Genomic DNA, 22,600 nt, shown 5'->3' on the forward strand with positions numbered 1-22,600 from the left:
GGCTATACAAATTAAACCCATTTCCAATATTATTGTAAAATAAAGAAATGGCTGACCACTCCATGTGGAGTATTGATGCAATAGTGTTGACATGACGGGTTGATTCTGGAGCAGTCGCTCTTCAGACACCCCACACCCTCATCAGAACCGTCCGCACAGTCAGGTACCCTGTTGCACACCAAGTCTGGGTCCACACATACTCCATTTCCACATCGAAACAAATGTGTTGGGCATTTCACTTGAGCACCTATAAAAAAGGCACCATGTACCCTTACATTTTTATTCAACAAGTACCAACAGGACTTTACATCCAGACATTCACTCACATCCCGATTCATCACTTCCATCTTCACAGTCTTTTATGCCATCACACCTCCAAATTTGGGCTACACATTGACTTTTAGATGCACATGGCCACTGGAACTCCCCACATCTCAGTGGAGTCACCTTGCAGTTCTAAACAGGAAGAGATAAACATGGTCTGATTGCTCATCGCTGCAGTATTCACAAGATGTTCACAAATTCACCACAACCATTCTTTTAAATTGACCAAATTTAGTTTCATCAAACATGTTTCCTCACCTTCTCATCAAACCCATCACTGCAGTCCTTATCTCCATCACAGACCCACTCTTTGAGCAGACACTCGTGAGTGTGGGGACAGCGCTGCTCCGCAGGACAATGTGGAGGTTGAGGACAGCCGTTCTCATCTGAGTGATCACGGCAGTCAGGGTATCCATCACAACGAAGCGTCACTGCCACACACTGACCATTACTGCACAGGAAATTATTGTTTGGGCAGTGATCAACCACTTTGGAAAAAACAAGCAAGGGATGTACAAGTTAAAATCATCAATATGAAATTATAAAAAACTGATTAAAACTGATTTTTGACAATTACAAATAAACCAGCAGATTCAATCATTTTTCTTGTACTCTCATAATCTCTGTGACGGTCACAGAATGTAGTGGTAGAAAAGAGAGCGCACTCAGAGACTTAATCAAATACAAAAACTGTATTAAAATTCCGAATAGTGTTAACAGGCCATAACAAACCCAAGGACAAACGTTTCGGGCCTAGCCCATCACCAGTGTCACACCTTCGAAGTTGCGGTCTCTTTTCTACCACTATACTCATTTACCTTGGAGTTACGCACCAGGCATACAATACAGACATTAGGCGCAGACGCCACTTTTTCTCACGGTCACAGAATGACCACACAGAGAACTGGGACTTGAACATGGGCATCCATTGAAGCGCACACACACGCACACAGAAACAAGACACAAGAGTTTTGTATTGATATTTTTAGTATAATTAATATATAATTGTCTAGTAAAATGAGTATGGAATTTTGTCATCGTGGTGTTTGTCCAATAGTTTTATATCTCTGGGGTCTACCAATATTAATTAAACATGGGGTTTCAGGGACAATGCGGCCGAGTTGCTTCTGGGGTTTTTCATTGTTCAGAATATTGTGAATTACTTGGTAAGGTATTGGAAGAGTCATATTCTAATTATTGTGATCAAATACATTTAATGTCTATGGGAATTGTGTTGAGTGTTTCTTGTGAGTTGCCCCTACCCATGGGGACAATGGCACTGGCCGCCAATATTAAATTGTTTGTTTGGAGTAGTTTTTTTTGGTCTGTCTGCTGCAAAGTGTGGCCGGAAGGCTGCAGGTATTTTTTGCATTATTATTTTTTTGTGTATTTTACTTTACTAATTTTGGGATTTTTGAATCTGTTTTGAATTGGTATTTTGTAGCATTGGTTTGAACTTACTTTGGAAGACTTTTTAATATTTTTGCTTCTATCTTATCTTACTTTCTATTTTTGCACTTTAGTTTCCCATCCTTATACCCCTAAGGGGCGGTTTCCCAGACAGGACCCAAGTCTATATACAGAATAAAAAGCAAAGCAAGGACTGCAAACGTATAACCTTAACCATACATGAGAGCATACTTAATCGTAGATGAGAGCATACATGTTAGCAACACACTGGTATTGTATTGATAATCTTGCTCATAGTCGGTGGTAGTAATTGTATTATTAAGGGTGCAATTCTCTGTTTTAAAGAGTAAAACGTTGCAGTGTTTTCACAAACTAGCTGAGAACAATGTGTTGTGTTCACTAGAGATTCACATGATTTCTTTAGTGGTAAAAACACAATGGCCCTCATTTATCATTCTTGCGTAGAAACGGGCGTATATGTTGGCGTAAGATTATGCTTACACTCCTCTCACCGCCTGATTTATGAAACTGTGCGTACCGTTGATATTCAGGTGTACGCAATATCTGCCCTTCATAAATGCCGCGGCCGAAAACGATCGTCATTAGAATAACAAGCCCATATAAATTCAAGTCTCCACCTCCCCCACGCCCTCATTTTACGACATTGACACACAAAAGACGGCAAAGAAGAGAATCCGGGCAAGTGAAAAGAAACAAAATTGTTTTATTTGGGAGTTTAAAGAGTGGGATTAAAGACACATTAATAATTGGATGACAATTTGTAATATTCTTATTATTATTTTTATAATTATTTGATATTTAGAAGAATAATTATTTATTATTATTAATATTTACTGTTGCCTACATCTAAATTATATGTCTGCTTAATGGTTCAGTTAATTTTTTACATAATATTTTAAAATGATGTAGTAACTTTTGTAGTGTGTTGTTCTGTATTTACATACAGTTGTTTGTTAGCTGTATCTTAGATCCAGTTTGATACGGAGCTCCGGATATAATTCAAATTAACAATTTGTTTCCACGACATCCACATGTTTTAGCTAAGCTAATTCATAATTTGAAGTAATAATAATTGTAATAGTAATTACAAAATATTATAATAATTAATTCCAAGGAACAAACTGTTGAATATTGGGAACAAATTCTAAATTTATGGCCATACTTTAGACTAAATAAGAAAAAGAAGTGTCCATAATGTAGCATAAAAAATAATTCGTGGCCATAATTTTGTCTGCATGTCATCATGATCGGATTTACGGCTCCATTCAACACAAGCATTTTACCTTACCTCATCTGTATTTATTTATCATCGAATGGTACGTAACTAGTTTACCTTTTATTGCATTACCATGTTTTCGTAGCACATCCTTGTCCTTTCTTGCAATGTGCCGCTTCAGATTCCAGGAAGAATATTTGCTAACTCTTTACAGTCTCTCCGCAGTCCCTTTCAATTTTTTCTTCCTGCTCAATCTTAACTTTGATTTTTACTTTACATTTATGTATAAGGCTTGAATTCCATAACTTATTGCTAGACGTTTTAACAGATTCTCGAACTAGCAAATTATCAAAGGGCGTTCTGGGTTCAACGAGCGGTGCTGAGGGAGCGGAATTTTCGGAAAGGCGCTTTGATGGTAATATTACCGCACCGCGCTCAACGCTCCGCTCCCGCTAAGCTCCGTTCACATGCTCGCTCTGAAACATCAGGTAAAGCGCACAGGCTCTCAACTGAAGGAATATATGCATACAAATCAAATGCTTTGGTAAAGTCTCACAAATTAAACATTGAACATTGTTGCATAAAAATAAACACTGAAGTTTATAATTACTATGTTTTTTTTACTGTGGGTCATAATATATCATATATTTTAGTTTGTCAGTGCGTTTTGTGGTGTTAGGAAGTGTTTGCGCATTTCTGCACTAACTCAAAATGTGCGTACACCACCTCCTGAGCTGGCGTAGGATTTGAGCGTGCCGTACGCCAACGTCCATATTAATAAATCTCAAAGTCACCGTGGTTTTGGGTGTACGCAAGGTGTACGCTGGAAATTTGGTGTACGCACTTTTGATAAATGAGGGCCAATGTGCTTAAAGACATATATTTATGTATATTGAAACTGCGATAGTAGGATGCCTCTGCCATAATTGACATGCTGCTGCTACAATTATGACTGAGCCAGGCCAGTATGTCGTCCTCAATGTGGAAAGTTGAAGCTCAACATCATACAATGTCCTGCCTAATGTTTAGTCAGCTGACAATGAACAGCAGTAACATGAGCCATGCATGCCACGCACCATTAACCATTATTGTATCTTATTGCAAACATTTTATGGCAAATTGTTAAGTGGTAAAACTCTTACTAAACTTAAAAGGGCTACTACTACTATCGATCAGTGCTGGGCAAGCTACTTGAAAAATGTAGTGAGCTAAGCTACCAGTTACTTCACATTAAATGAAGCTTCACTACACTGAAGCTACCCCCCTGGGAAATGTAGCAAGCTAAGCTACATCAATAGTAGCTTGCTACATCCAAGCTACTTTTTTATTTTTAACCAGTTATATTATGTAATTATTTATTCAGTTTCAATTTATCATTTTGGTAATTATAGGCAATACAAGCATAATGTAGGCCTAGGTACTTCACATTTTGGGTCTGTTTGCTGGACTTATCCTACTCCCAGAATAAAATGCATGTTTGAGCTGCCTTTATTCAAAAACACCTGGCCCTGACATATCTTAACACAAGGGTCTCCAACGTGGGCCCGCAGGCAGCAGGTAGCCTGCACAGAGTCTGTGAGGTGCCCGCCAAAGCACATTCTATTAATAGTTTCAATTGTAATATTTATTACATGTTTTTATATTGGCTTGGCGACATAACCCAATCAGAGGTAGAGCACGAGTCTTCACAGAATGCGAGTGGTAATGTTTTGTATGAATGAAGGCTGCACAACTCGAAAATACGGAACAAACGACGTCCTGTGTCGATTCAAATGACGCGCTTATTCTCAAATTCAGGACGACTTCAGAAATGTTTGGAAAATTGTAGCTTGTGTGGAAGCTACCTCACTACTTGGTCAAAAAAAGAGCTTAGCTACTAAAAAAGCTATTTGATTTAGAAAGCAGCTAAGCTACCGCCAAGCTACTGAAAAATGTAGTTAAACTACTAGCTTCGCTACTTGTTATAATAGCACTGCTATCGATGTATATAAATGTCCTACCACAGTTAACTTCATCAGATCCATCCACACAGTCCTTCTCTCCATCACACTGGAAGGTTTCAGGGATGCAGCGGGTTCGATTGTCACATGAATGGCTGCACTCTTCCGAAAGTTTCACACAGTTAATTTCATCAGATCGGTCCTGACACTGTGGAGTCCCGTCACAAACAAGCTTCAGATCTATACACTTCCTACCATGAGCACATTGGAACTGGCCTGGTAGGGTGAAACGGTTTAAGTACATAAGAGTTGGTACGGTTTAATTCGGTATTAAGTAGGGGTAGATGAGAATTTATGCTCTACCTTTATTACATTTACGCTCACAGCCACGCTCATCAGATCCATCTTTGCAATCTTTTTCTCCATCACACACATGGCTATACAGGACACATTCTTTTCCATCTCTACACGGTTTGGAAGCCAGGGGACATTTCAGAGGTAATGAAGCACTTGCATCCACACGATCAATGTCTGAAACATGAGGTAATCAAAAAGAAAAGCTAAAATAATTAACAGATTTGAATTTTAAGGCAAAGTTTAAAGCACCCCAAGATGTTCCAAGCAAAAAATACAACCAGTAGGTCTTGGCATCTCAAACCTGGCATCTCATCAACTCATGACTATTGCCTTACGACTATGACTGTTGTTTTACTTTAAACCACAATAATTTCCACACATCCAGTCCTCAACATGAATGTGTATGCTTTGAATAGAATGCTAATGAGATTGCAGCTATAAAGCAGATTTAGTTTCAACCTCCATGGACCACTGGCTGGTGGATAAGGCACACTAAGCTACACCCGACGTTGTGATTTTTTTACGCTTGTTGCACCATCTGAAACTACGACCAGGTGCAGCTATGCTCAGCGTAGATGATGCATGCCCCCACGTATGCATTTAACCGCAGTTATATTAAGCTGCCATTCGCGTTACTATGGTTATAAACTTACATTTATTGCAGCCGGCTGACAATAAAGAGCTTTCCCTCCTCTCTACCATGCATGAAAGCACACTGCTTGCGCATCCCATGCCAAATTTGATTATTTTCGTTTTTGCCATAGAAACAAGTCAGGGGTAGGCGTAAGTAAAGTCTCAGACATGCCCTATGCCTAGATGGTGCAACAGGTGTAAATTCTACGTCGGATGTAAAGCACATTTTATGTCCAGACTAGTCTTACGATCAGGTTTATAACCAGCTGGTGCAACTGGGCCCAGAAGTTTACAAGTTTATATAGAGAAGACATTTATATAGAAATTTGGTTGCAAAAAGAATAAAAAAAACAATCCAATTTACACCATGGGAGAACTTACAGCAGTTCTTCTCATCTGAACCATCTCTGCAGTCTGGTTTACCATCACAAAATTGCCACCTTGTCAGACACACCCTTCCACCATCACATTGCAAAGCACATTTGGGACACTGATTCTCATCTGATCCATCGGAGCAGTGTGGATAACCGTCACACACAAGGGCTTTCTGAATGCACTTCCGTCTGTCCTTGCAGAGAAACTGGTCTGATTGGGATGAATAATCATGATTTAGATGTTTCAATTATAACATTTAAAGAATAGGTTACATTGTCCACCGATTACCTGGGTCTGGACATGCATAAACACAAGAATGCTCATCAGATCCATCAGGGCAGTCCATCTTTCCATCACATAGCTGGAATTGCATGAGGCATTTTGAGGTTCCCTGACACAATAATTTTGGAGGATAGCAGACAGGCAGGGTTGGTGTGTCTGAGGTAGGGCTACTAACAAGAGCTGAGAGATGTTGGTTTGATTTCAGAAGCAAATCAGTGGCAGCTGGTAATGCATTGTTGAAACCAAGATATAGAATAATGTGGGTCGCTACTATTTGGTTTACAGGGTGATCTTACCACAGTTAGCCTCATCAGTGCCGTCCACACAATCCTTCTCTCCATCACAGAGGAAGCTCTCTGGGATGCAGCGAGTTTTATCATCACATCGGTGTTTGCAGTCGTGTGAGGGAGTGAAACAATCCATTTCATCAGAGCGATCCTGACACTGAGGTGTGCCATCACACACTTGTTTTTTAGCAATACACATCCTCCCATGAGCGCAGTGGAACTGATCTATGGAAGAACATGTTAAACATTGTTAGTAGTAATAAGCATCCAAAAAATATTGCTTACATAATAAATGCACTTACAAAAGAAGTATATGGGACAGGGCATTCCAAAGAGTTTATGCTGGTTAAATGGTTTTTTAAATGTAATTCAATTTAAAATATTTGCCATCTGAGCTGTAGTTTACCATTACTTTAAGACAAAGCCTGACATTAATTGTACTAAAAATTTTAGATTTGTAATCAAACAAAGCAAATCATTTAGCCACGACAGCTCTTGGTACATATTTTTGTCGCGTCCTCTAACATGCAAGTCACTGTTTTTGGTCTTGGTGGAACTAGATCTGCTTACACTGCTGCTGTTGAAGAGTTTCAAGTTTAATTTATTTCATTTAATTTATTTCACATTTAAACAACATTTGTTGACCTATGTGCTGAACATACGACAAACAACCAACATCAGGTCCAGTACATAATATTGTACATTTAAAATGAAACAACCAAAACAAACAGAACTCTGACATAATTAAATGTCAAGAAATAAAAAATGTTAAGACCGTTTTAATAGCAAACAAAGGGTATTAAAGGTAGACTCAAACGTCGTTTGGAAAACTAATCCCGTCCAAATAGTGCTTGAGTTTCAGCGTGTCCCCCAGGACGTCTGTGATTTTATGTACCGATTCGGACGGGATTAAAATGATGCAGGCTATTCCAGAGATGGGAGTGTCTGTTTCATGCATTTGGGCGTTGCAGTAGCACGTGCTCTGGATACGCGTGTTTGTAATATTAAATATATTGCTTTACATGTAAAATCATGACAGAACATGTAATTTATTTAACAAATCAAAATAAAAAATGCAAATCCTACTAAAGTAACGTTAGCCTACGTGTTTTATATAACTGTCTGCTTATAACAAACACAAAGTAATGAAGAATAATGATTCATAAAATTTAATATCTTTATTAATTAACATTACCATTCCGGAGTTGAACAACTTTGAACGGAGTTTCTTATAATGTTAATGATATTACAGTGTTTAGTCTTAACAGTGTATGATATTCAGCTCGTCTTGATTTAATTATTTTATTTTGCCGAATGCGTAAAACATCCATATCTGAATGAACAGGACTCAGGAAATACAATATACGCGCATTAGTAAAACCTTACGGCAGATCACGTTGGCCAAAACACGAAATGAACCGCATTTTCAAAAGATATTGCGGGCAAACACAGACATTTGCATCCGGACGGGATTAATTTCTCAGAGGACCTCTGAGTTCGGCGGAAAAACAGTAGATAAATTGCTCTGGAATTTTTACGGAGGTCGTCAGAGAAAAACTCACACATGGCCGATTCGGACGGGATTAAAAACACAGAGGACCTCTGAGAAGCACGATTTTCTCAGAGGTCCCCCTGTAAAACTAATCCCGTCCGAATAGGGCTAAAGATGGGGCCATCCTCACAGATAAAGAATTCTAGAATTAAGGGGCAGCTTCTAAAAAGGCACAATCTCCCTTGTGCTTTAGCCTAGCTCCAGGGACGGCCAACAGCATATGGTCAGCACACCTCAGGGACCTCAATAGGACATGAAGTTGTGTAAGGTCAGACAGAAATTTTTAGCAAGTACTAAAATCTTAAAATCAACCCTAAAACAGACTGGAAGCCAATGAAGGGAAGCCAGTATAGGAGTAATTATTCCAGTTTGTGTGTTTTTGTTAAAAGTTAAGCGGCAGTATTATGCACTAATTGCAAACGTGGGAGAGAGGCCAAGTTGACACCAACATATGGAGTATTACAATAGTCAAAACGAGATAAAGATGTACAAGCCTTTTAAAATCATTAAAATGACACAAAAGGCTTACTTTAGAAAAAAGCCTTAACTGATAAAAAACCTTGACTACAGAATTTATCTGTTTGTCAATTTAAAATATGTATCAATTAAGACACCCACATTTTAACAGTGAATTTGCCACAGGGAAACAAAGATCCCAAATACATTTCAGTTAGGCTACAGTTTGGACCAAAGTTTCAGTCTTGCACTCATTAAAATTTAAAACCTTTGACATTAAAGATTGGATGGCTATAATATTTTTAAAGGACTGGCATCTTTGTTTTAATGACAGATAAATTCGTCTGTCATCAACAATGAAACTACATTTCCTATTTCCTGAGAATGGAGAGCATATAAAGAGAAAACAACATTGGGCCTAGAATCGAGCTTTGGGGGACTCCAAATAGAAGGGGTGTTGATAAGTAAGCATAATTTCTAAGGCTATGTTTACATTAATGCGTTCATCCTTTAAAACGCGTTACTTTTGCTACGTTTACGCCTTTCATCTACACTACATCACCATTTTCGACCCTCATAAACGGATTCGTTCGCAAACGCTGCAGACCCTGTTTTAGTTTGAGAACTCAGACGTTGTTCTGAGTGTAAATGAACGTAGACGGAGTCTTATGTAAACGAACAGCTGATGTTAACGTGACAGCGCATCATTTTCAAAGTAAAAATTATTTTCAGGTAAATGGAGGTTTGCAACGGAGGTTTTGCCAAAAATACATCTACCAAACAGCTATTATAAACGCTATATCGGATTGTTTTAACATTCATCCTTATAGATAATGTCTGTTTTATATTTATGTTTGAGTATTGTTGAGTTTGAATATTGTTGTAATGTTTATTTTTTGTTTAAATTTAGTTAGCTTATTACGAAAGATAGACTGTAATTTTAAACGCCATATAGGGCGTTGTAAAGGCCAATATGAAGGGAGAATTGTAATGGGTCAGACATTATTTTCGAGTTTAATTTAAGTTTTGTTTTCTACTTTAAAATGAATTTTGTTTCACATAATTTGTCTCTTAATTTTAATCGATGTTTTGTTAAGTTTTGTGAATATGAATTAATAAAAACAATAAACTCAACGTCATTAATATTTAATGCTCGTTTAGCCGCTTGCGCTTTTAGCTATTTCTGTGTTGCTAGCGGAGGATGTGCACAGACCTCGCACACTTTTAAAAATTAATGCAATAAGCATTTCTGTAGGCTAAAGCAATACTTCATCTCTTGATTGAAGTTTGCATTTGCTTGAAATTTATTTTTGCTTCAAGTTCGTTTAGTACTGTTCACTTAATGCTTTTTTTAAATCATAAAGACCTTTCTGTTTAGTTATAAAATCAAAATTAACCTATTAATCATATACTGTTCTTGCTCCCCCCTACAACATATAAGACTTTCCCAAACACATTTTTATAGGTTCAAAAATAGTGTCTGTTATAGTTGCCAGCAAAGGACCCAGGTATGAATTTTTGTCAATATCGCACACCCCTAGGCTGCATAAAAGCGCAAAGGTAAGCTATTATTAGAGTAATAAGTTATTTTACACTTTTATGCGCATGCCCAGTTACGTGATTGGTCATGTTTCATGCATTTATGGTGGTGTATAGTGTGGATTATTTTTTAAATGCCGTTTTAAAACGCAAATGCTCTAATATAAACAGGGCCTAAGATGGACAGAAAAAGTCCTGTCTGATAAATAAGACCAAAACCACCATAGCAGTACCTTTAATAACAACATGTTACATTGCAGAAAGTAAGATATTATGGTAAATTGCATCAAATGCAGATGTCAGGCCTAAAAGCATCAGAATGACCGAGTCTCCAGAGTCAGGGACCATTAAAAAGCTCATTAAAAACCATTAATAGCGCCGTTTCTATACTATGAAGAGCGTAAAACACTGATTCACCTCTAAAACTCTGTGGGTGTAAAACTCAGCTGTATACTTACAACTTTCTCTAGCAGTATTGAAAGGAATGGGAGTTTAGAAATTTGCCAATTGGTAGGGTTGCCACCTGTCCCGGTTTTACCGGGATTGTCCTTCTTTTTAATAACCTGTCCCGGGAAATTTACCAACTCTCCAAAACGCTATGTCAGAGGTTCTCAAACTGGGGGCCGGGGCCCCCAGGGGGGCCCCAGTTTTATGACATTTTATAAAACACATTCATTTATCATGAATTCTGTGTAATTAAACCTAAGAAAATAAGGCTACTAACCAACAGCACTACTTTGTATAATTTCTTATGTTTTGCTTAATTATAATGTTAAATTTTAGAACAGTTTTTTGTCATAAATTTTCTTTGGGGAGGGGCGCAAAAGAATGCACCGTACACAAGGGGAGCCGCAAGCGAAAAAAGTTTGAGAACCACTGCGCTATGTGAATATGAAATTTAGCGCACGCACGGCAGAGAGGGAGACCTTGCGTCTGTGTGTGTTTGCCTTATTTAGCGCATGTAAGACAGAGAGCTTCCTGATTGGCCTGTTTCAGGACATCAACCAATCAATTGTCAGTGTGGGCAGGCTTTTATCTCTTCTCCCAAACCAAACTAATCAGTGTATCTAAAAACAGGAGCGCCATGACAGAGGGAGAGTGCCCCAAAAGCAAAAATATAAGACACATTTTACACCAGACTACACGAAAGTGTATCCCTGTCTTAAGAGTTAAAATCTTGCATGGTGTAGAGTTTGTAACAGTGACTTCAGCTTTTCCCATGGCGGGTTAAATGATTGTAAAATACATGTTGAGGTGAGTTCAACAAGTTTAATTTCATGTGCATATTTGCTAGTTGCTATTTAGACCCGTTTAAAGTTGCAATGGAATATAAATAAAAAGAGTTTACATAAATAGTATAAGCAGCTTCAATAAATTGTAAACCTGATTTACATATTTTAACAATGTACAAATAATTGGGTAACACTTTACAATAAGGTTCATTAGTTAACACATTAACTAATAATAAACTGCACTTATAGCATAAAGCAATTTTTTTATCTTTGTTAATGTTAATAATACATTTATTTAAATCTTGTTAACATTAGTTAATGCACTGTGAACTAACATGAATAAACCATGAACAGTATTTTTATTTACTAACGTTATCAAAGATTAACAAATACAGTAACAAATGTACTGCTCACGGTTAGTTCATGTTAGTTAATACATTAACTAATGTTAACAAATAAGAATTGAAAAAAAGAGAATTGTAAAGTTTTGCCAATAATTGCATAGAAATATTATGCTGGGGGGGGGGGGGGTGCTTGTGAGCAAACCAATTGGCTGGGTCATCTATATGTCCAGGTTTTTTATCAGACATGGGTGGCAACCCTACCAATTGGGCAAGTCACAGTTAGCCCAGATAGCCCGGCTATCCTTATTGTTAAGCCCCCGCCTATACAACTGATTGTACTTGCAAATCTTCACATACACAGTATCACCCTGGAATAAAGTGTTTTGCTGCAATTTGAGCTGCAGAAACAAAATGTATGGCATCGGTAATGTACAGATAATGTCAGGTTTAATTGTTGGTCAATTGTTTAACACGACTTTTGCTCAATTGAAGCAGACAGAACCTTGTCTTTCATGACTTTAATAGCTGCCCAAACATGCTGCAAATATGGCAACTGAGTGTGAATGACTGGTTTTACCTGGTTTACACTGATATTCACAGCCCGCTTCATCAGAGCCATCCTTACAGTCTATCTCTCCATCACACACATGAATGTACAGGACACACTCTTGTCCATCTTTACAGGGTCTAGATCCCATACGACACTTTAATGACGCTGTAATTGAAGTTGTAGTAGCCATGGTGGGACAACCAACCTCATCAGAACCATCAAGACAGTTAGAATGGCTGTCACACACCAAATTCCTCTCCACACACTTCCTCCTGTCCTTACACAGGAAATCACCTACAGCGGAAGTAAAACAAGAGGAAGTAAAGCTACACATTAAATATGACAACAAAGTTATTTTATAATATGGTGCATTTAGCGTGAAATGAGGAAACAGAATTCACTTAAAAACAAGTTCATTTATTCCAAGTTGAAATATGCTTTTACTGGTCTAAAATGCATGAGAAATGTAAAGTCAACTTTGAAACTTTCAATCGCTTATTTACCCTTCTTTCATATTCAATAAAGAGTGAAGTCATAATTTTAACTACACCCTTTATGGAAAATGTTGATGCTAGATGTTGATACAGTGCAAGTACCTGGGTTTGGACATCGGTCGAGACAAAACGTTTCATCAATCCCATCAGGACAGTCTCGTTTGCCATCACAGAGCCTGGTGTGAGGAATGCACAGCGACCCACCACTACACAAAACAGCAGGACTCTTGCAGTCCACTACCTTTGTAGGGTATCCTGACCAAGGTGTGGTGAGAAACCAATAATTATTCTTTGGTATGGAATACTTTAATAATAGGGGTCAAACAAAGCCCCCCCAAAAACAGTAATTGAGCTTAATGCCACGTTACCATTTCAACAGCAGCCTAGATACTAACCACAATCAGACTCATCTGTACCATCTACACAGTCTCTCTCTCCATCACAGAGGAAGTCCTCCGGGATGCAGCGAGTTTTGTCATCACAGCGATGGCTGCAGCTCTTAGTGCGTACAAAGCAGTCCTTCTCATCAGAAAAATCTTGACATTGCGGTTTGCCATCACAGACTAGTTTTTCATCAATGCATTTTTTTCCATGAGCACATTGAAATTCCCCTGGAAGTGTAACCATGAAATCAAAATTAAAGCTGAAGCTTTTAATCAACATCTGTTTACTTCAAGGCTGTGTTCTGTATATGTCATCGACCTCTCAAACATTGACAGTTTATTAGGGCCAGGTATTGTGACCAATTTGGCAATTTGGTTCTTTTTACAGGGTTTCGTTTAGATTTTATTTTGACACTGTCCAATATCGATTAGTTATCAATATTTTATAAAAATATTTAGTTTGCAGACATGGAACTTATTTTGTGTGCTGTCACTTTAAATGCATGGATCCAAATACACTGTTACACATGGGTTTACTTCCTGAATTTTTTCACATTCACACAACAAACTGTGCTTCCGATGATAAATGCAGCATTTTAAAATAATTGTGCAAGTATGTTAGTTCAGAACAAGGAAACATGAAACCAGTATTTGTGCTGCATCTCAAGGCATCAGACGGTGCACACACACTTCGTAGGCACACACAAATGTTAAGTAGCAAATTGAAATTGGTTTTGCAGCGTCTTTGCATAAATATAAAAATTGGCAAGGTCTGAAACGCGTACAAATAAAAACTCCTGATAATGTAGCACAAATGACTCATGAGCATCGTTTACGTTTGCCCCGGGCCATACTTACAAGCACTGCCTGAAGTATAGCACGAACATTAAGAATTGATTCAGGGATTCCCAATTAAATCGATTAAAACCTGAGAATTCTATATTTAACACAGCCCAACAGTATTATATTTTGTAGTGAATAGCGTACAACAAAGCATTCCAGACCACTCCCAACTGCTACATTTGGACTGGATTTTCTTACCTGCTTTACAATCAACATCACAGTTGGCTTCATCAGATCCATCCTTACAGTCCATCTCTCCATCACACACATGAGAGTACAGGATACATTCCAGTCCATCTTTGCAGGGTTTAGATCCCACACGACATTTCAAGGATGCTGTCATTAAGGTTGTAGTAGCTATGGTGGGGCATCCATTCTCATCAGAACCATCAAGACAATGAGATCGGCCATCACACACAAACTTCTTTTCCACACACTTCCTCCTGTCCTTACACAGGAAGTCACCTGATAGGGAACGAGGTATGAAATTCAAAGACACCAAATACTGGCCTCAAGCAATACATTTAACATTACGTGATTGCAATTTAAATAAGGCATATTACTGCGATATGGGCAGTTGCGAAGGCATGGACGCTCATCAGAGCCATCTGGACAATCTTTTCTCCCATCACACAGGTATCTCTGCAGGATGCATAGCGATGTTCCTTGACAAGCCACATAAGGAGTTTTGCAGGGTGATGGTGGAGTAGGCATGGCTACAAACATTGGGAATAAATTATTATAAATTTACAAATACACAAAAATAACCATAAAGTTTATATAACATACACTAATTTTTGTAGTGATCCTGCAATTCACATAAAACACTGTCCTGAGATTTGGCTATAATCCTAAATATCAAACAAATGCATTAACATTCAATAGATTGTTATGTGATTGTGATTATTATTGTTATTGTTATTGTTATTATTAATAATAATAATAATAATAATAATAAATAATAATAAATAATAATAAATAATAATAAATAATAATAATAAATAATAAATAATAAATAATAATAATAATAATAATAATAATCATCATAATAATATTGTTGCAAAAACAGAAAACACAAAAAAATCAGTGTCACAAATTTTGTCCGAACTTCACGAAACTGGACGTAAATGATTTTCAGAAGCGTTTGCACATCACAGCTCAAAAGAAACGTGCGTTGAAGCCACCAAAATAGGAAGTAGTTCATATCTCAGGAATGCTTATTGTTCCACTTATTGAAACAAAACTTTGTACATGTACTTGGGCATCTAATGTGAGGATGAAAAACAGTTTTTTCCCAGCATTATTTACAGACATGTGTCTTCACACATTTTTGCATATTGAAACCAAACTTTGTAAATGAACTTAGGACTCCAATATGAGGACTGACAAGATAAAATAACTAAATTGGTGGCACCAGAGGTAGCACACTTTCGCAGTTCCTCCGGAAATGCATTTTCTAGTTGTTATTTTTATCATTGTTATTGCTATTGTTATTGTAAACCTGTTTTGAAGGTGAAAAATAATAATGGGAAGATGAGGGGTAATACCAGAATGTATTCACAAAATACTGTATTGCACATTTGAATTTAAAGAATATGGATTCAAAACATTAGTTGAAATAACTTGAAATTGCCATTGGCATAATATTCACTGAAATCTGAAAAACATACCGTGATCAAGCATTTATAACTTTGATAAATGTGACTTAAAATAAATGATTACAGGTGTGCATTGAGTCAAAACAATGGCACTAATATATTTTAAGATATGTCAGGGCAAGTTGTTTTCAGTTAAGACGACTAAACTCAAACATTTTAGTCTGGTACTAGTATTAACCCTTGTCTGCAAAATTGTGCCTTTGAAATCTGATACAATGTAGAGTCATCGGCAGTCAGAGGACTACTTTAGAAAAGGCCCTGTGATGTCGCGGCTGACAGATCCATCTATAGATGGTTTCATCAGACACACGTGGGCTGACACAATACACGTCTGGATCCGAACTTTACTTCTGGTTTCGTTTTTTTAATGGTCAGACTAGTTACTAAACTGATCTCTTGAACAAATGCCTCGTCGAAAATAACAAATGTTTTGGTTTTCTAGGTAATCTATTGTTTTTTGCTTGTTTTATAAATAAACTACGTTTAAAGAACTTTTTTTTATTTATTCTTAGCGGAGTTTACCGGAAGTAACCTGAGGACCACAACAGCCACGATGTTGTTACTGCTGAAACCGTCTATACAGAGAACTCATTTCATGAAAGTACTGCACATTCTGAATATTAATCATGAAACATGGACGAGGATAGACTGGATTATATATTTAAAAGCCAAAATATATAACAAATCTCTCAAATTGCACATGGAAAGCCATACAAGATGAATAGAGGTCACCAGGTAATACTAATACCGTGCAAATAGGGCTTTAGGGTGTTTTCACATATACACTGTTTAGGTCGGCCCAAATGACGTGTCGCTCCGAGTACGGTGCGTTTGGGTCAGTGTGAACACAACAGCCGCACTCGGGTGCGCACTAAACGGCCGCTCCGAGACCGCTCTAAACAGGTGGTCTCGGAGCGGCTGTTGCCGAACTCTGGGGCGACCCACCTGTGGTGTGAACACTGCCGGACCTCGGACCGAACCAAATACAGGAAGTTCTCCACATGTTTGAGTCACTGGGTGTTATATTGTGGGTTAACAACAAACAAGCCAATCCTGGTCCGTTGCAGAGAGATTTGCTGTCTCCTTTACGTTTGAGCTGATGATTTTATAAATGCATAGCTGTCCTCCACACACAAATAGTGACATTACGGGCTTTTTAGCAAACGGCTCTGTGAGAAAGGCTTTAATAGAACAGCTACGCAATTTCGCGTTAAAGCAAAGAAACTTCGCAAAGACGTGCATCGTTTATCTCCACATCTTGATAGCTGTGCTCTCCCTGTCAGGCTGGTTGTCATGGAAACGTGGGGGTGGTCATGAGACGGTAAGAGCTGTCAGAGACCAATGACAGCGCTGACCGTTGTCACATGGCGTACGGTGCGGCATTTCGAGTAAAGTAAAAATATATATATGTGAACACGGACCGCACTAACTGAAAAATGATACAATGTATTTTGGTGCGCTCCGAGGCCGCACCACGGTGCGCACCAACATATGTGAAAACACCCTTAGGCAGCAATTGAAATGCCTTATTTTCATGTTAAAAACCTCCACTTCTTCGGATAAAAAAAATAGTAAGCCGTTGCAAAATCACTAAAGATGCAACTAGACATTGCAAATAATGCAAGTCAGAATGTAAAAAAGAAACTGAACCGCACAATAGGGGGAGGTGTGATGCATGTGCCTGCCACATTCAGGTTGTATTTAGGTTCAAGTAAATCACAAGGGACCCAAGTTCGAATGTAATGCATAGTCACTTCACATTCATATTCCGTGCACTTTGAGGACTTTGCTGAAAAATGTATGTGGCTTTTAAATGATTCTGCAAACAAACCAGTATTTTGTAAATAGCCCGAGGACGGGATTAAGCTGATTTGAAGCGTAGGTATTTGATGAACATAAAACATGACAAAAGCATTTGGTTAATGTCTATCTCATTTCTGATGGAAGTGGCATCTGAGCGCTTCATATGGTTATGGTTACCATTGCACTCCTAATGGGTTAGGCTAGTAAACATTTTCAAATATTTCTCTAGCAGACTTACCACAGTCGGCCTCATCTGATCCATCCCAGCAGTCTCTCAGCCCATTACAAATAAAGACCTCTGGGATACAGCGCGTGTTTCTGTCGCAACGCATGCTGCAGCTCTTGGTGGGTTTCCAGCATCCAGCTTCATCAGAATTATCCAGACATTGAGGAATTCCATCACACACATGCCTGAAGTCAATACATTTCTTTCCCTGAACACACTGAAACTGGCCTGTAAGGAAAAAAACAAGTTATAGTTTTATGAATTATTTATATTGAGCATAAATACACTGTTGGAAAAGCGAATTCTGCAACTGAAGTAAACTGCACTTAAATGGTAACATGGGAACATCTGACTGGAACAATATTTGCACCTAATGAAAAGGTTGTTAGTTACTCAAGCAAACTTACTAGATTATAACATTTAAAATACATTAAAACCAATTAAAGACAAAAGGTTTTACACATGAGAGAGACAACAGAAACTATGTTCTCTTTCAAACATTTGCTCGGTATCTCACTATGGGACACGCCTCTGGCATGACAGATCATGGAAGCACCAATCACACCACGTCTGACGGTTGACAGACCAATCACGGCAGTGATGCTGGAGTCCCACCTCCCCACCTTAAATATCACTGCCCCTGGTACCTTACTTCATTCTGGATCTCTTCCCCGTGAAGATCTTTTTGGGAGCAAAAGCGGCGACCCCGCGTCCATGCACGTGTGGAGCGATGATCTCGGCCAGAGATTCTCACCCCTTGTGCATCGTCTGCTTGGGGGTAAAACACGCGCAAGCGGCCCACACTAACCCGGAATGCTGCCCGCACTGCTCTTGCTTCCCGTCAAGGGTGCTAGAGAGAAGGGTGCGAGTAGCGGCCGCTAATAAAGGAGACCCCTGTCTTTCCCAGTTAGCCACGGGAGAGACTAAGAAGCCCTGGGAGTCAGACAACTGGGGTGACATGATGGATGAACTCTCCTCTGACCTACCTCCCCTTTTTGGGTCTCTGCCAGACGATGGAGAAGAGGAGGACGATTACGTCTCGTTTGTTAGAGGAGGGCGAAGAGGATGAGGATGATGCCATCCTCCCACCGAATCCTTCGGACAGCGCGTTAAGCGAAGGGTCCCCCCCAGCGGAGTTTGACCTGTTCGAAGTATGTCAAAGAGCGGCGGAGAAACTTAGCATTGACTGGCCGTCTCAACAGATGGAGCAGGGAGCAGAAAGGGACCTTTACAAGCGGCTCTGTCCTCGGCTTCAACCTCTCTACCGGGTCGTTCTGAGCGTTTAACAGCCTCAGTTTTTTTAGAAGATCTACCGTTCCTCAGCCCTGGCAGTGCGGGCTCTTAATGCCACTTCTCTCATTACTGCTTATCAGGCAGAACTCATGGAGGAGTTAGGAAAGCAGATGGACACCAGCACTGTTAACCCGAGTCTCGGAGGAGGTGTGTGTTATTTCAGATCTTAATCTGAGAACGTCTTGGGGCGCAGTCCAGAGTTGTGGCCGTAGCATGGGCCTGGCGGTGGCAGGGAAGCGAACTCTTTGGCTGGGACTGTCGGGACTGTCAGATAGAGAAAAACTGGACTTCCTGGATGCCCCGGTTGAGCCCAAAGCCCTCTTCGGAGCTTTGGTCGCGGCTATGAGGCAGCGGTGTGACTTAAAGAAACAGGAGGGGGAAGCCTTTCAAGCATGCCTTCCCCGGAGGCATACCGCTAGGGCCCCTCCGCCGGCTAGACCCAGTTTTGACGCCCCTCACCGGGGTGGCCAGGTAGCGTTTAGAGGTCACAGCCATAGACCTGCACAGCCTCAACAGGCAGAACCGCAGTCAAAGCCCGCTCCGCCGAGAGGAAAACCGTCTTATGCAGCGGCTGCGGCTAGACACCGGCCGGCTAACCCTCAGGGCGGCAAGAAACGACGGGCAACCTAACATTTCCCTCACAGGACGACGGGATGAACGACAGCACTCACGGAGTCTCTGTCACGTTCCTCCCTTCAGAAAGGTTATTTTCTCCCCCTCCCACCAAGAGAAGATGTGGGAATCGGGAATGGTTCAACGAAAAAAGTTTGTGTTCAACCAGTTCAAGCGTGAGTTCGGCACCAGTTGCCCCAGTGCCCCACTTAAGAAATTCCCTTCCTCCACCCATGGGGTTGAAAGGAGGACAGAGGACAGTTTGCACAAACTCAAGTGTGGTGTGAGTTCAGTCAGAAAATCAGTCCCTGTGCATCCAGGCATTGCGCCGAGGGCACAGCAATGTTCAAAAATAAAAATAGTCATATAAAAATAAAGACACAAATGAAAATCTGTCTGTTTCAGAGCTGCAATCCCCAGCTCTCACTAGATGGCGCCACCGCGCCGCTGGTGAGCGAGAGTTTCAGCGGCCCCCTTGCTGTTCAGTCGGTGAATTGGTGCACATGCGCAGTACACCCCTGGGTTTTGTCCACAATAAACAGGGGTTATCGGCTGCAATTTGCTGTAAAACCACCACGTTTCAGCAAAATTCTAATGTCAACAGCAGAAGGGGCTTCGGCTCAGGTTTTAGAGGAGGAAATAAACTGAGCAAAAGAGCCATTCGGGTGGTACCACCGGAGCACAGCCATCAGGGGTTTTACTCCCGGTATTTTCTCATCCCGAAACGAGGGGGGGTCTCCGTCCCATCTTAGATTTGCGGAGCCTCAAACAAACACCTCAGGATGTACAAGTTCAAAATGCTCACACTCAAAACACTGTCAATTTATTCGTCCAAACGACTGGTGTACATTAGTAGATCTGAAAGACGCTTAGTTTCACATAAGCATTTAATTCAATTCAATTTTATTTATATAGCGCTTTTCACAAATGTTAATTGTTGCAAAGCAGCTTTACATGAGTAGATGTAAAGGAGAACACAGAACATCAATAGATAATATAAGCAGTAGAACATAGCGGCTAAGGTTAAACCGTACAAACAAGCGTATTAATAGTGTTACATATACAGTAAAGTGCTAAGCTAAAGTTGGCTGACTCTCCCTGGGACTAAAAACCCCCTAGGAAAAAAACCCGGTGGGAAAAATCCTAGGACAAAAACCCTTGGGAGACATTAATATTTACCCAGCGCACAGAAAATTTCTCAGGTTTGCCTATCAAGGCACAGCCTACGAGTTTTTGACAGTTCCGTTCGGGCTCTCTTTAGCACCGAGGGTGTTCAGCAAATGTGTTGAGGCAGCGCTCATGCCGCTAAGAGTAGCGGGTCTCAGAGTGACAGCTTATTTAGACGATTTGCTCCTTTGTGCCCCGTCACGAGTACAGGCGGAGAGAGATACGGAAAAGCTCGTGTCTCATTTAGTGAATTTAGGCTTCAACATAAACGAGGCAAAGAGCTGCTTTGTACCCACACAAGAGATAATTTACTTAGGGCTCAGACTGAACTCCACCCGGTATCTGGCTTTTCTATCAGAGGAATGAATCAAATCGATTCGCGGTTGCCTTGCCCTATTTCAGAAGGGGAACAAGGTTTCATTCAGACTGTGTTTACGCCTCCCGGGGGTTATGGCCTCCACGATATCAGTTGTTCCGCTGGGATTGGTGCGAATGAGGGAGTTTCAGCACTGGATAGCGGCACAGCGCTTGTGCCCGAAACGTCACCTCAACCGCAGGGTGGTGGTGTCGTCACAGTGCATGGGTGCCCTCCGTTACTGGAGACAACGCTCTTCTCTCGAGTCGAGAAAAGTGGTGACGACAGATGCATCTCTGTGGGGTTGGGGTGCAGTGTACGAGGGCAGAACAATAAATGGGAAATGGCCCGACACGCTCCAGAGCGCGCACATCAACTTTCTGGAACTATTAACAGTTTACCTGGCACTAAAGCCTTTAGATTAGGGATGCACCGATAGGATTTTTTTGGGCCGATGCCGATACCGATTTAAACAGACAACTTCTGTCCGATACCGATATTGGTCTATTAGCTAGTTTATTTCTGCATCAAATAATTTTTACTGAACATGGATTGGATCTAATTAACATTCAACTGACATATTACTACTTCAAAAAAAGTTGGACTTCTTTTCCCCCACTAAAGTGCAGTATGTTTCTTTTATTGTCCAAGACTTTTGAGCCAGCTCAACAAAGGTATTCTGTTGGTGCTTAAGTATAGTGCACACCAGAACATTAAAACATTTTAATTGAACAACAGACATGCAACTCATTGCCTTTATGCGGTTAATTAATAAACAGTCGGTATCGGCCTTTCTCGTGCTGTTGCCGATATGCCGATGGTTTCAAATTCATCAAAAATTGGCCGATAAATATCGGCGGCCGATACATCGGTGCATCACTACTTTAGATGATATTGATTTAAAGTTCCTTTCGCTAAAGGTGACTTTATTGTTGGCTCTCTCAACGGCAAAGCATGTTAGTGAACTTCATGCTTTGTCTGTTCATAGCTCTTGTATGGTGTTTGCTACAGATCTCTCTGGAGTAACTTTTAAAATGAATCCAGCATTTATCCCTAAAGTGAGCGAGTCAGCTCTCGCGTGTAAACAAGTGGATTTAATGGCTTTTCACCCGCCGCCTTTTTCCTCACCAGAAGAAGAGCGACTTCATTGCTTGTGCCCGGTTCGTGCATTAAGTTGCTATGTGAACAGAACTAGGGCGATAAGGAAGAATAATCAGTTATGTGTTTCATGGGCTGACACTCACAAAG

At 40.0% G+C, this 22,600-nt stretch overlaps 1 protein-coding gene across 2 annotated transcripts in view; it reads right to left on the reverse strand.

The window, feature by feature from the left end:
- LOC129447401 (uncharacterized) overlaps nucleotides 1-22,600 on the reverse strand; it is a 65,280-nt gene that overhangs the window by 9,263 nt on the left and 33,417 nt on the right. For both annotated transcript variants that reach the window (XM_073874013.1, XM_055209119.2), the window contains exons 29-42: nucleotides 17,938-18,153; nucleotides 14,802-14,954; nucleotides 14,437-14,703; nucleotides 13,408-13,623; nucleotides 13,115-13,267; nucleotides 12,546-12,812; nucleotides 6,855-7,070; nucleotides 6,565-6,738; nucleotides 6,283-6,486; nucleotides 5,275-5,442; nucleotides 4,972-5,187; nucleotides 583-812; nucleotides 327-456; nucleotides 57-247 (exon numbers count right to left, since the gene is read on the reverse strand). In XM_073874013.1, the coding sequence (XP_073730114.1) occupies nucleotides 57-247; nucleotides 327-456; nucleotides 583-812; nucleotides 4,972-5,187; nucleotides 5,275-5,442; nucleotides 6,283-6,486; nucleotides 6,565-6,738; nucleotides 6,855-7,070; nucleotides 12,546-12,812; nucleotides 13,115-13,267; nucleotides 13,408-13,623; nucleotides 14,437-14,703; nucleotides 14,802-14,954; nucleotides 17,938-18,153 (2,801 nt within the window). The remainder of the gene's footprint in view (nucleotides 1-56; nucleotides 248-326; nucleotides 457-582; nucleotides 813-4,971; nucleotides 5,188-5,274; nucleotides 5,443-6,282; nucleotides 6,487-6,564; nucleotides 6,739-6,854; nucleotides 7,071-12,545; nucleotides 12,813-13,114; nucleotides 13,268-13,407; nucleotides 13,624-14,436; nucleotides 14,704-14,801; nucleotides 14,955-17,937; nucleotides 18,154-22,600) is intronic.

The sequence above is a fragment of the Misgurnus anguillicaudatus genome, chromosome 12, assembly GCF_027580225.2.
Source record: "Misgurnus anguillicaudatus chromosome 12, ASM2758022v2, whole genome shotgun sequence".
Classification (NCBI taxonomy): Eukaryota; Metazoa; Chordata; class Actinopteri; order Cypriniformes; family Cobitidae; genus Misgurnus; species Misgurnus anguillicaudatus.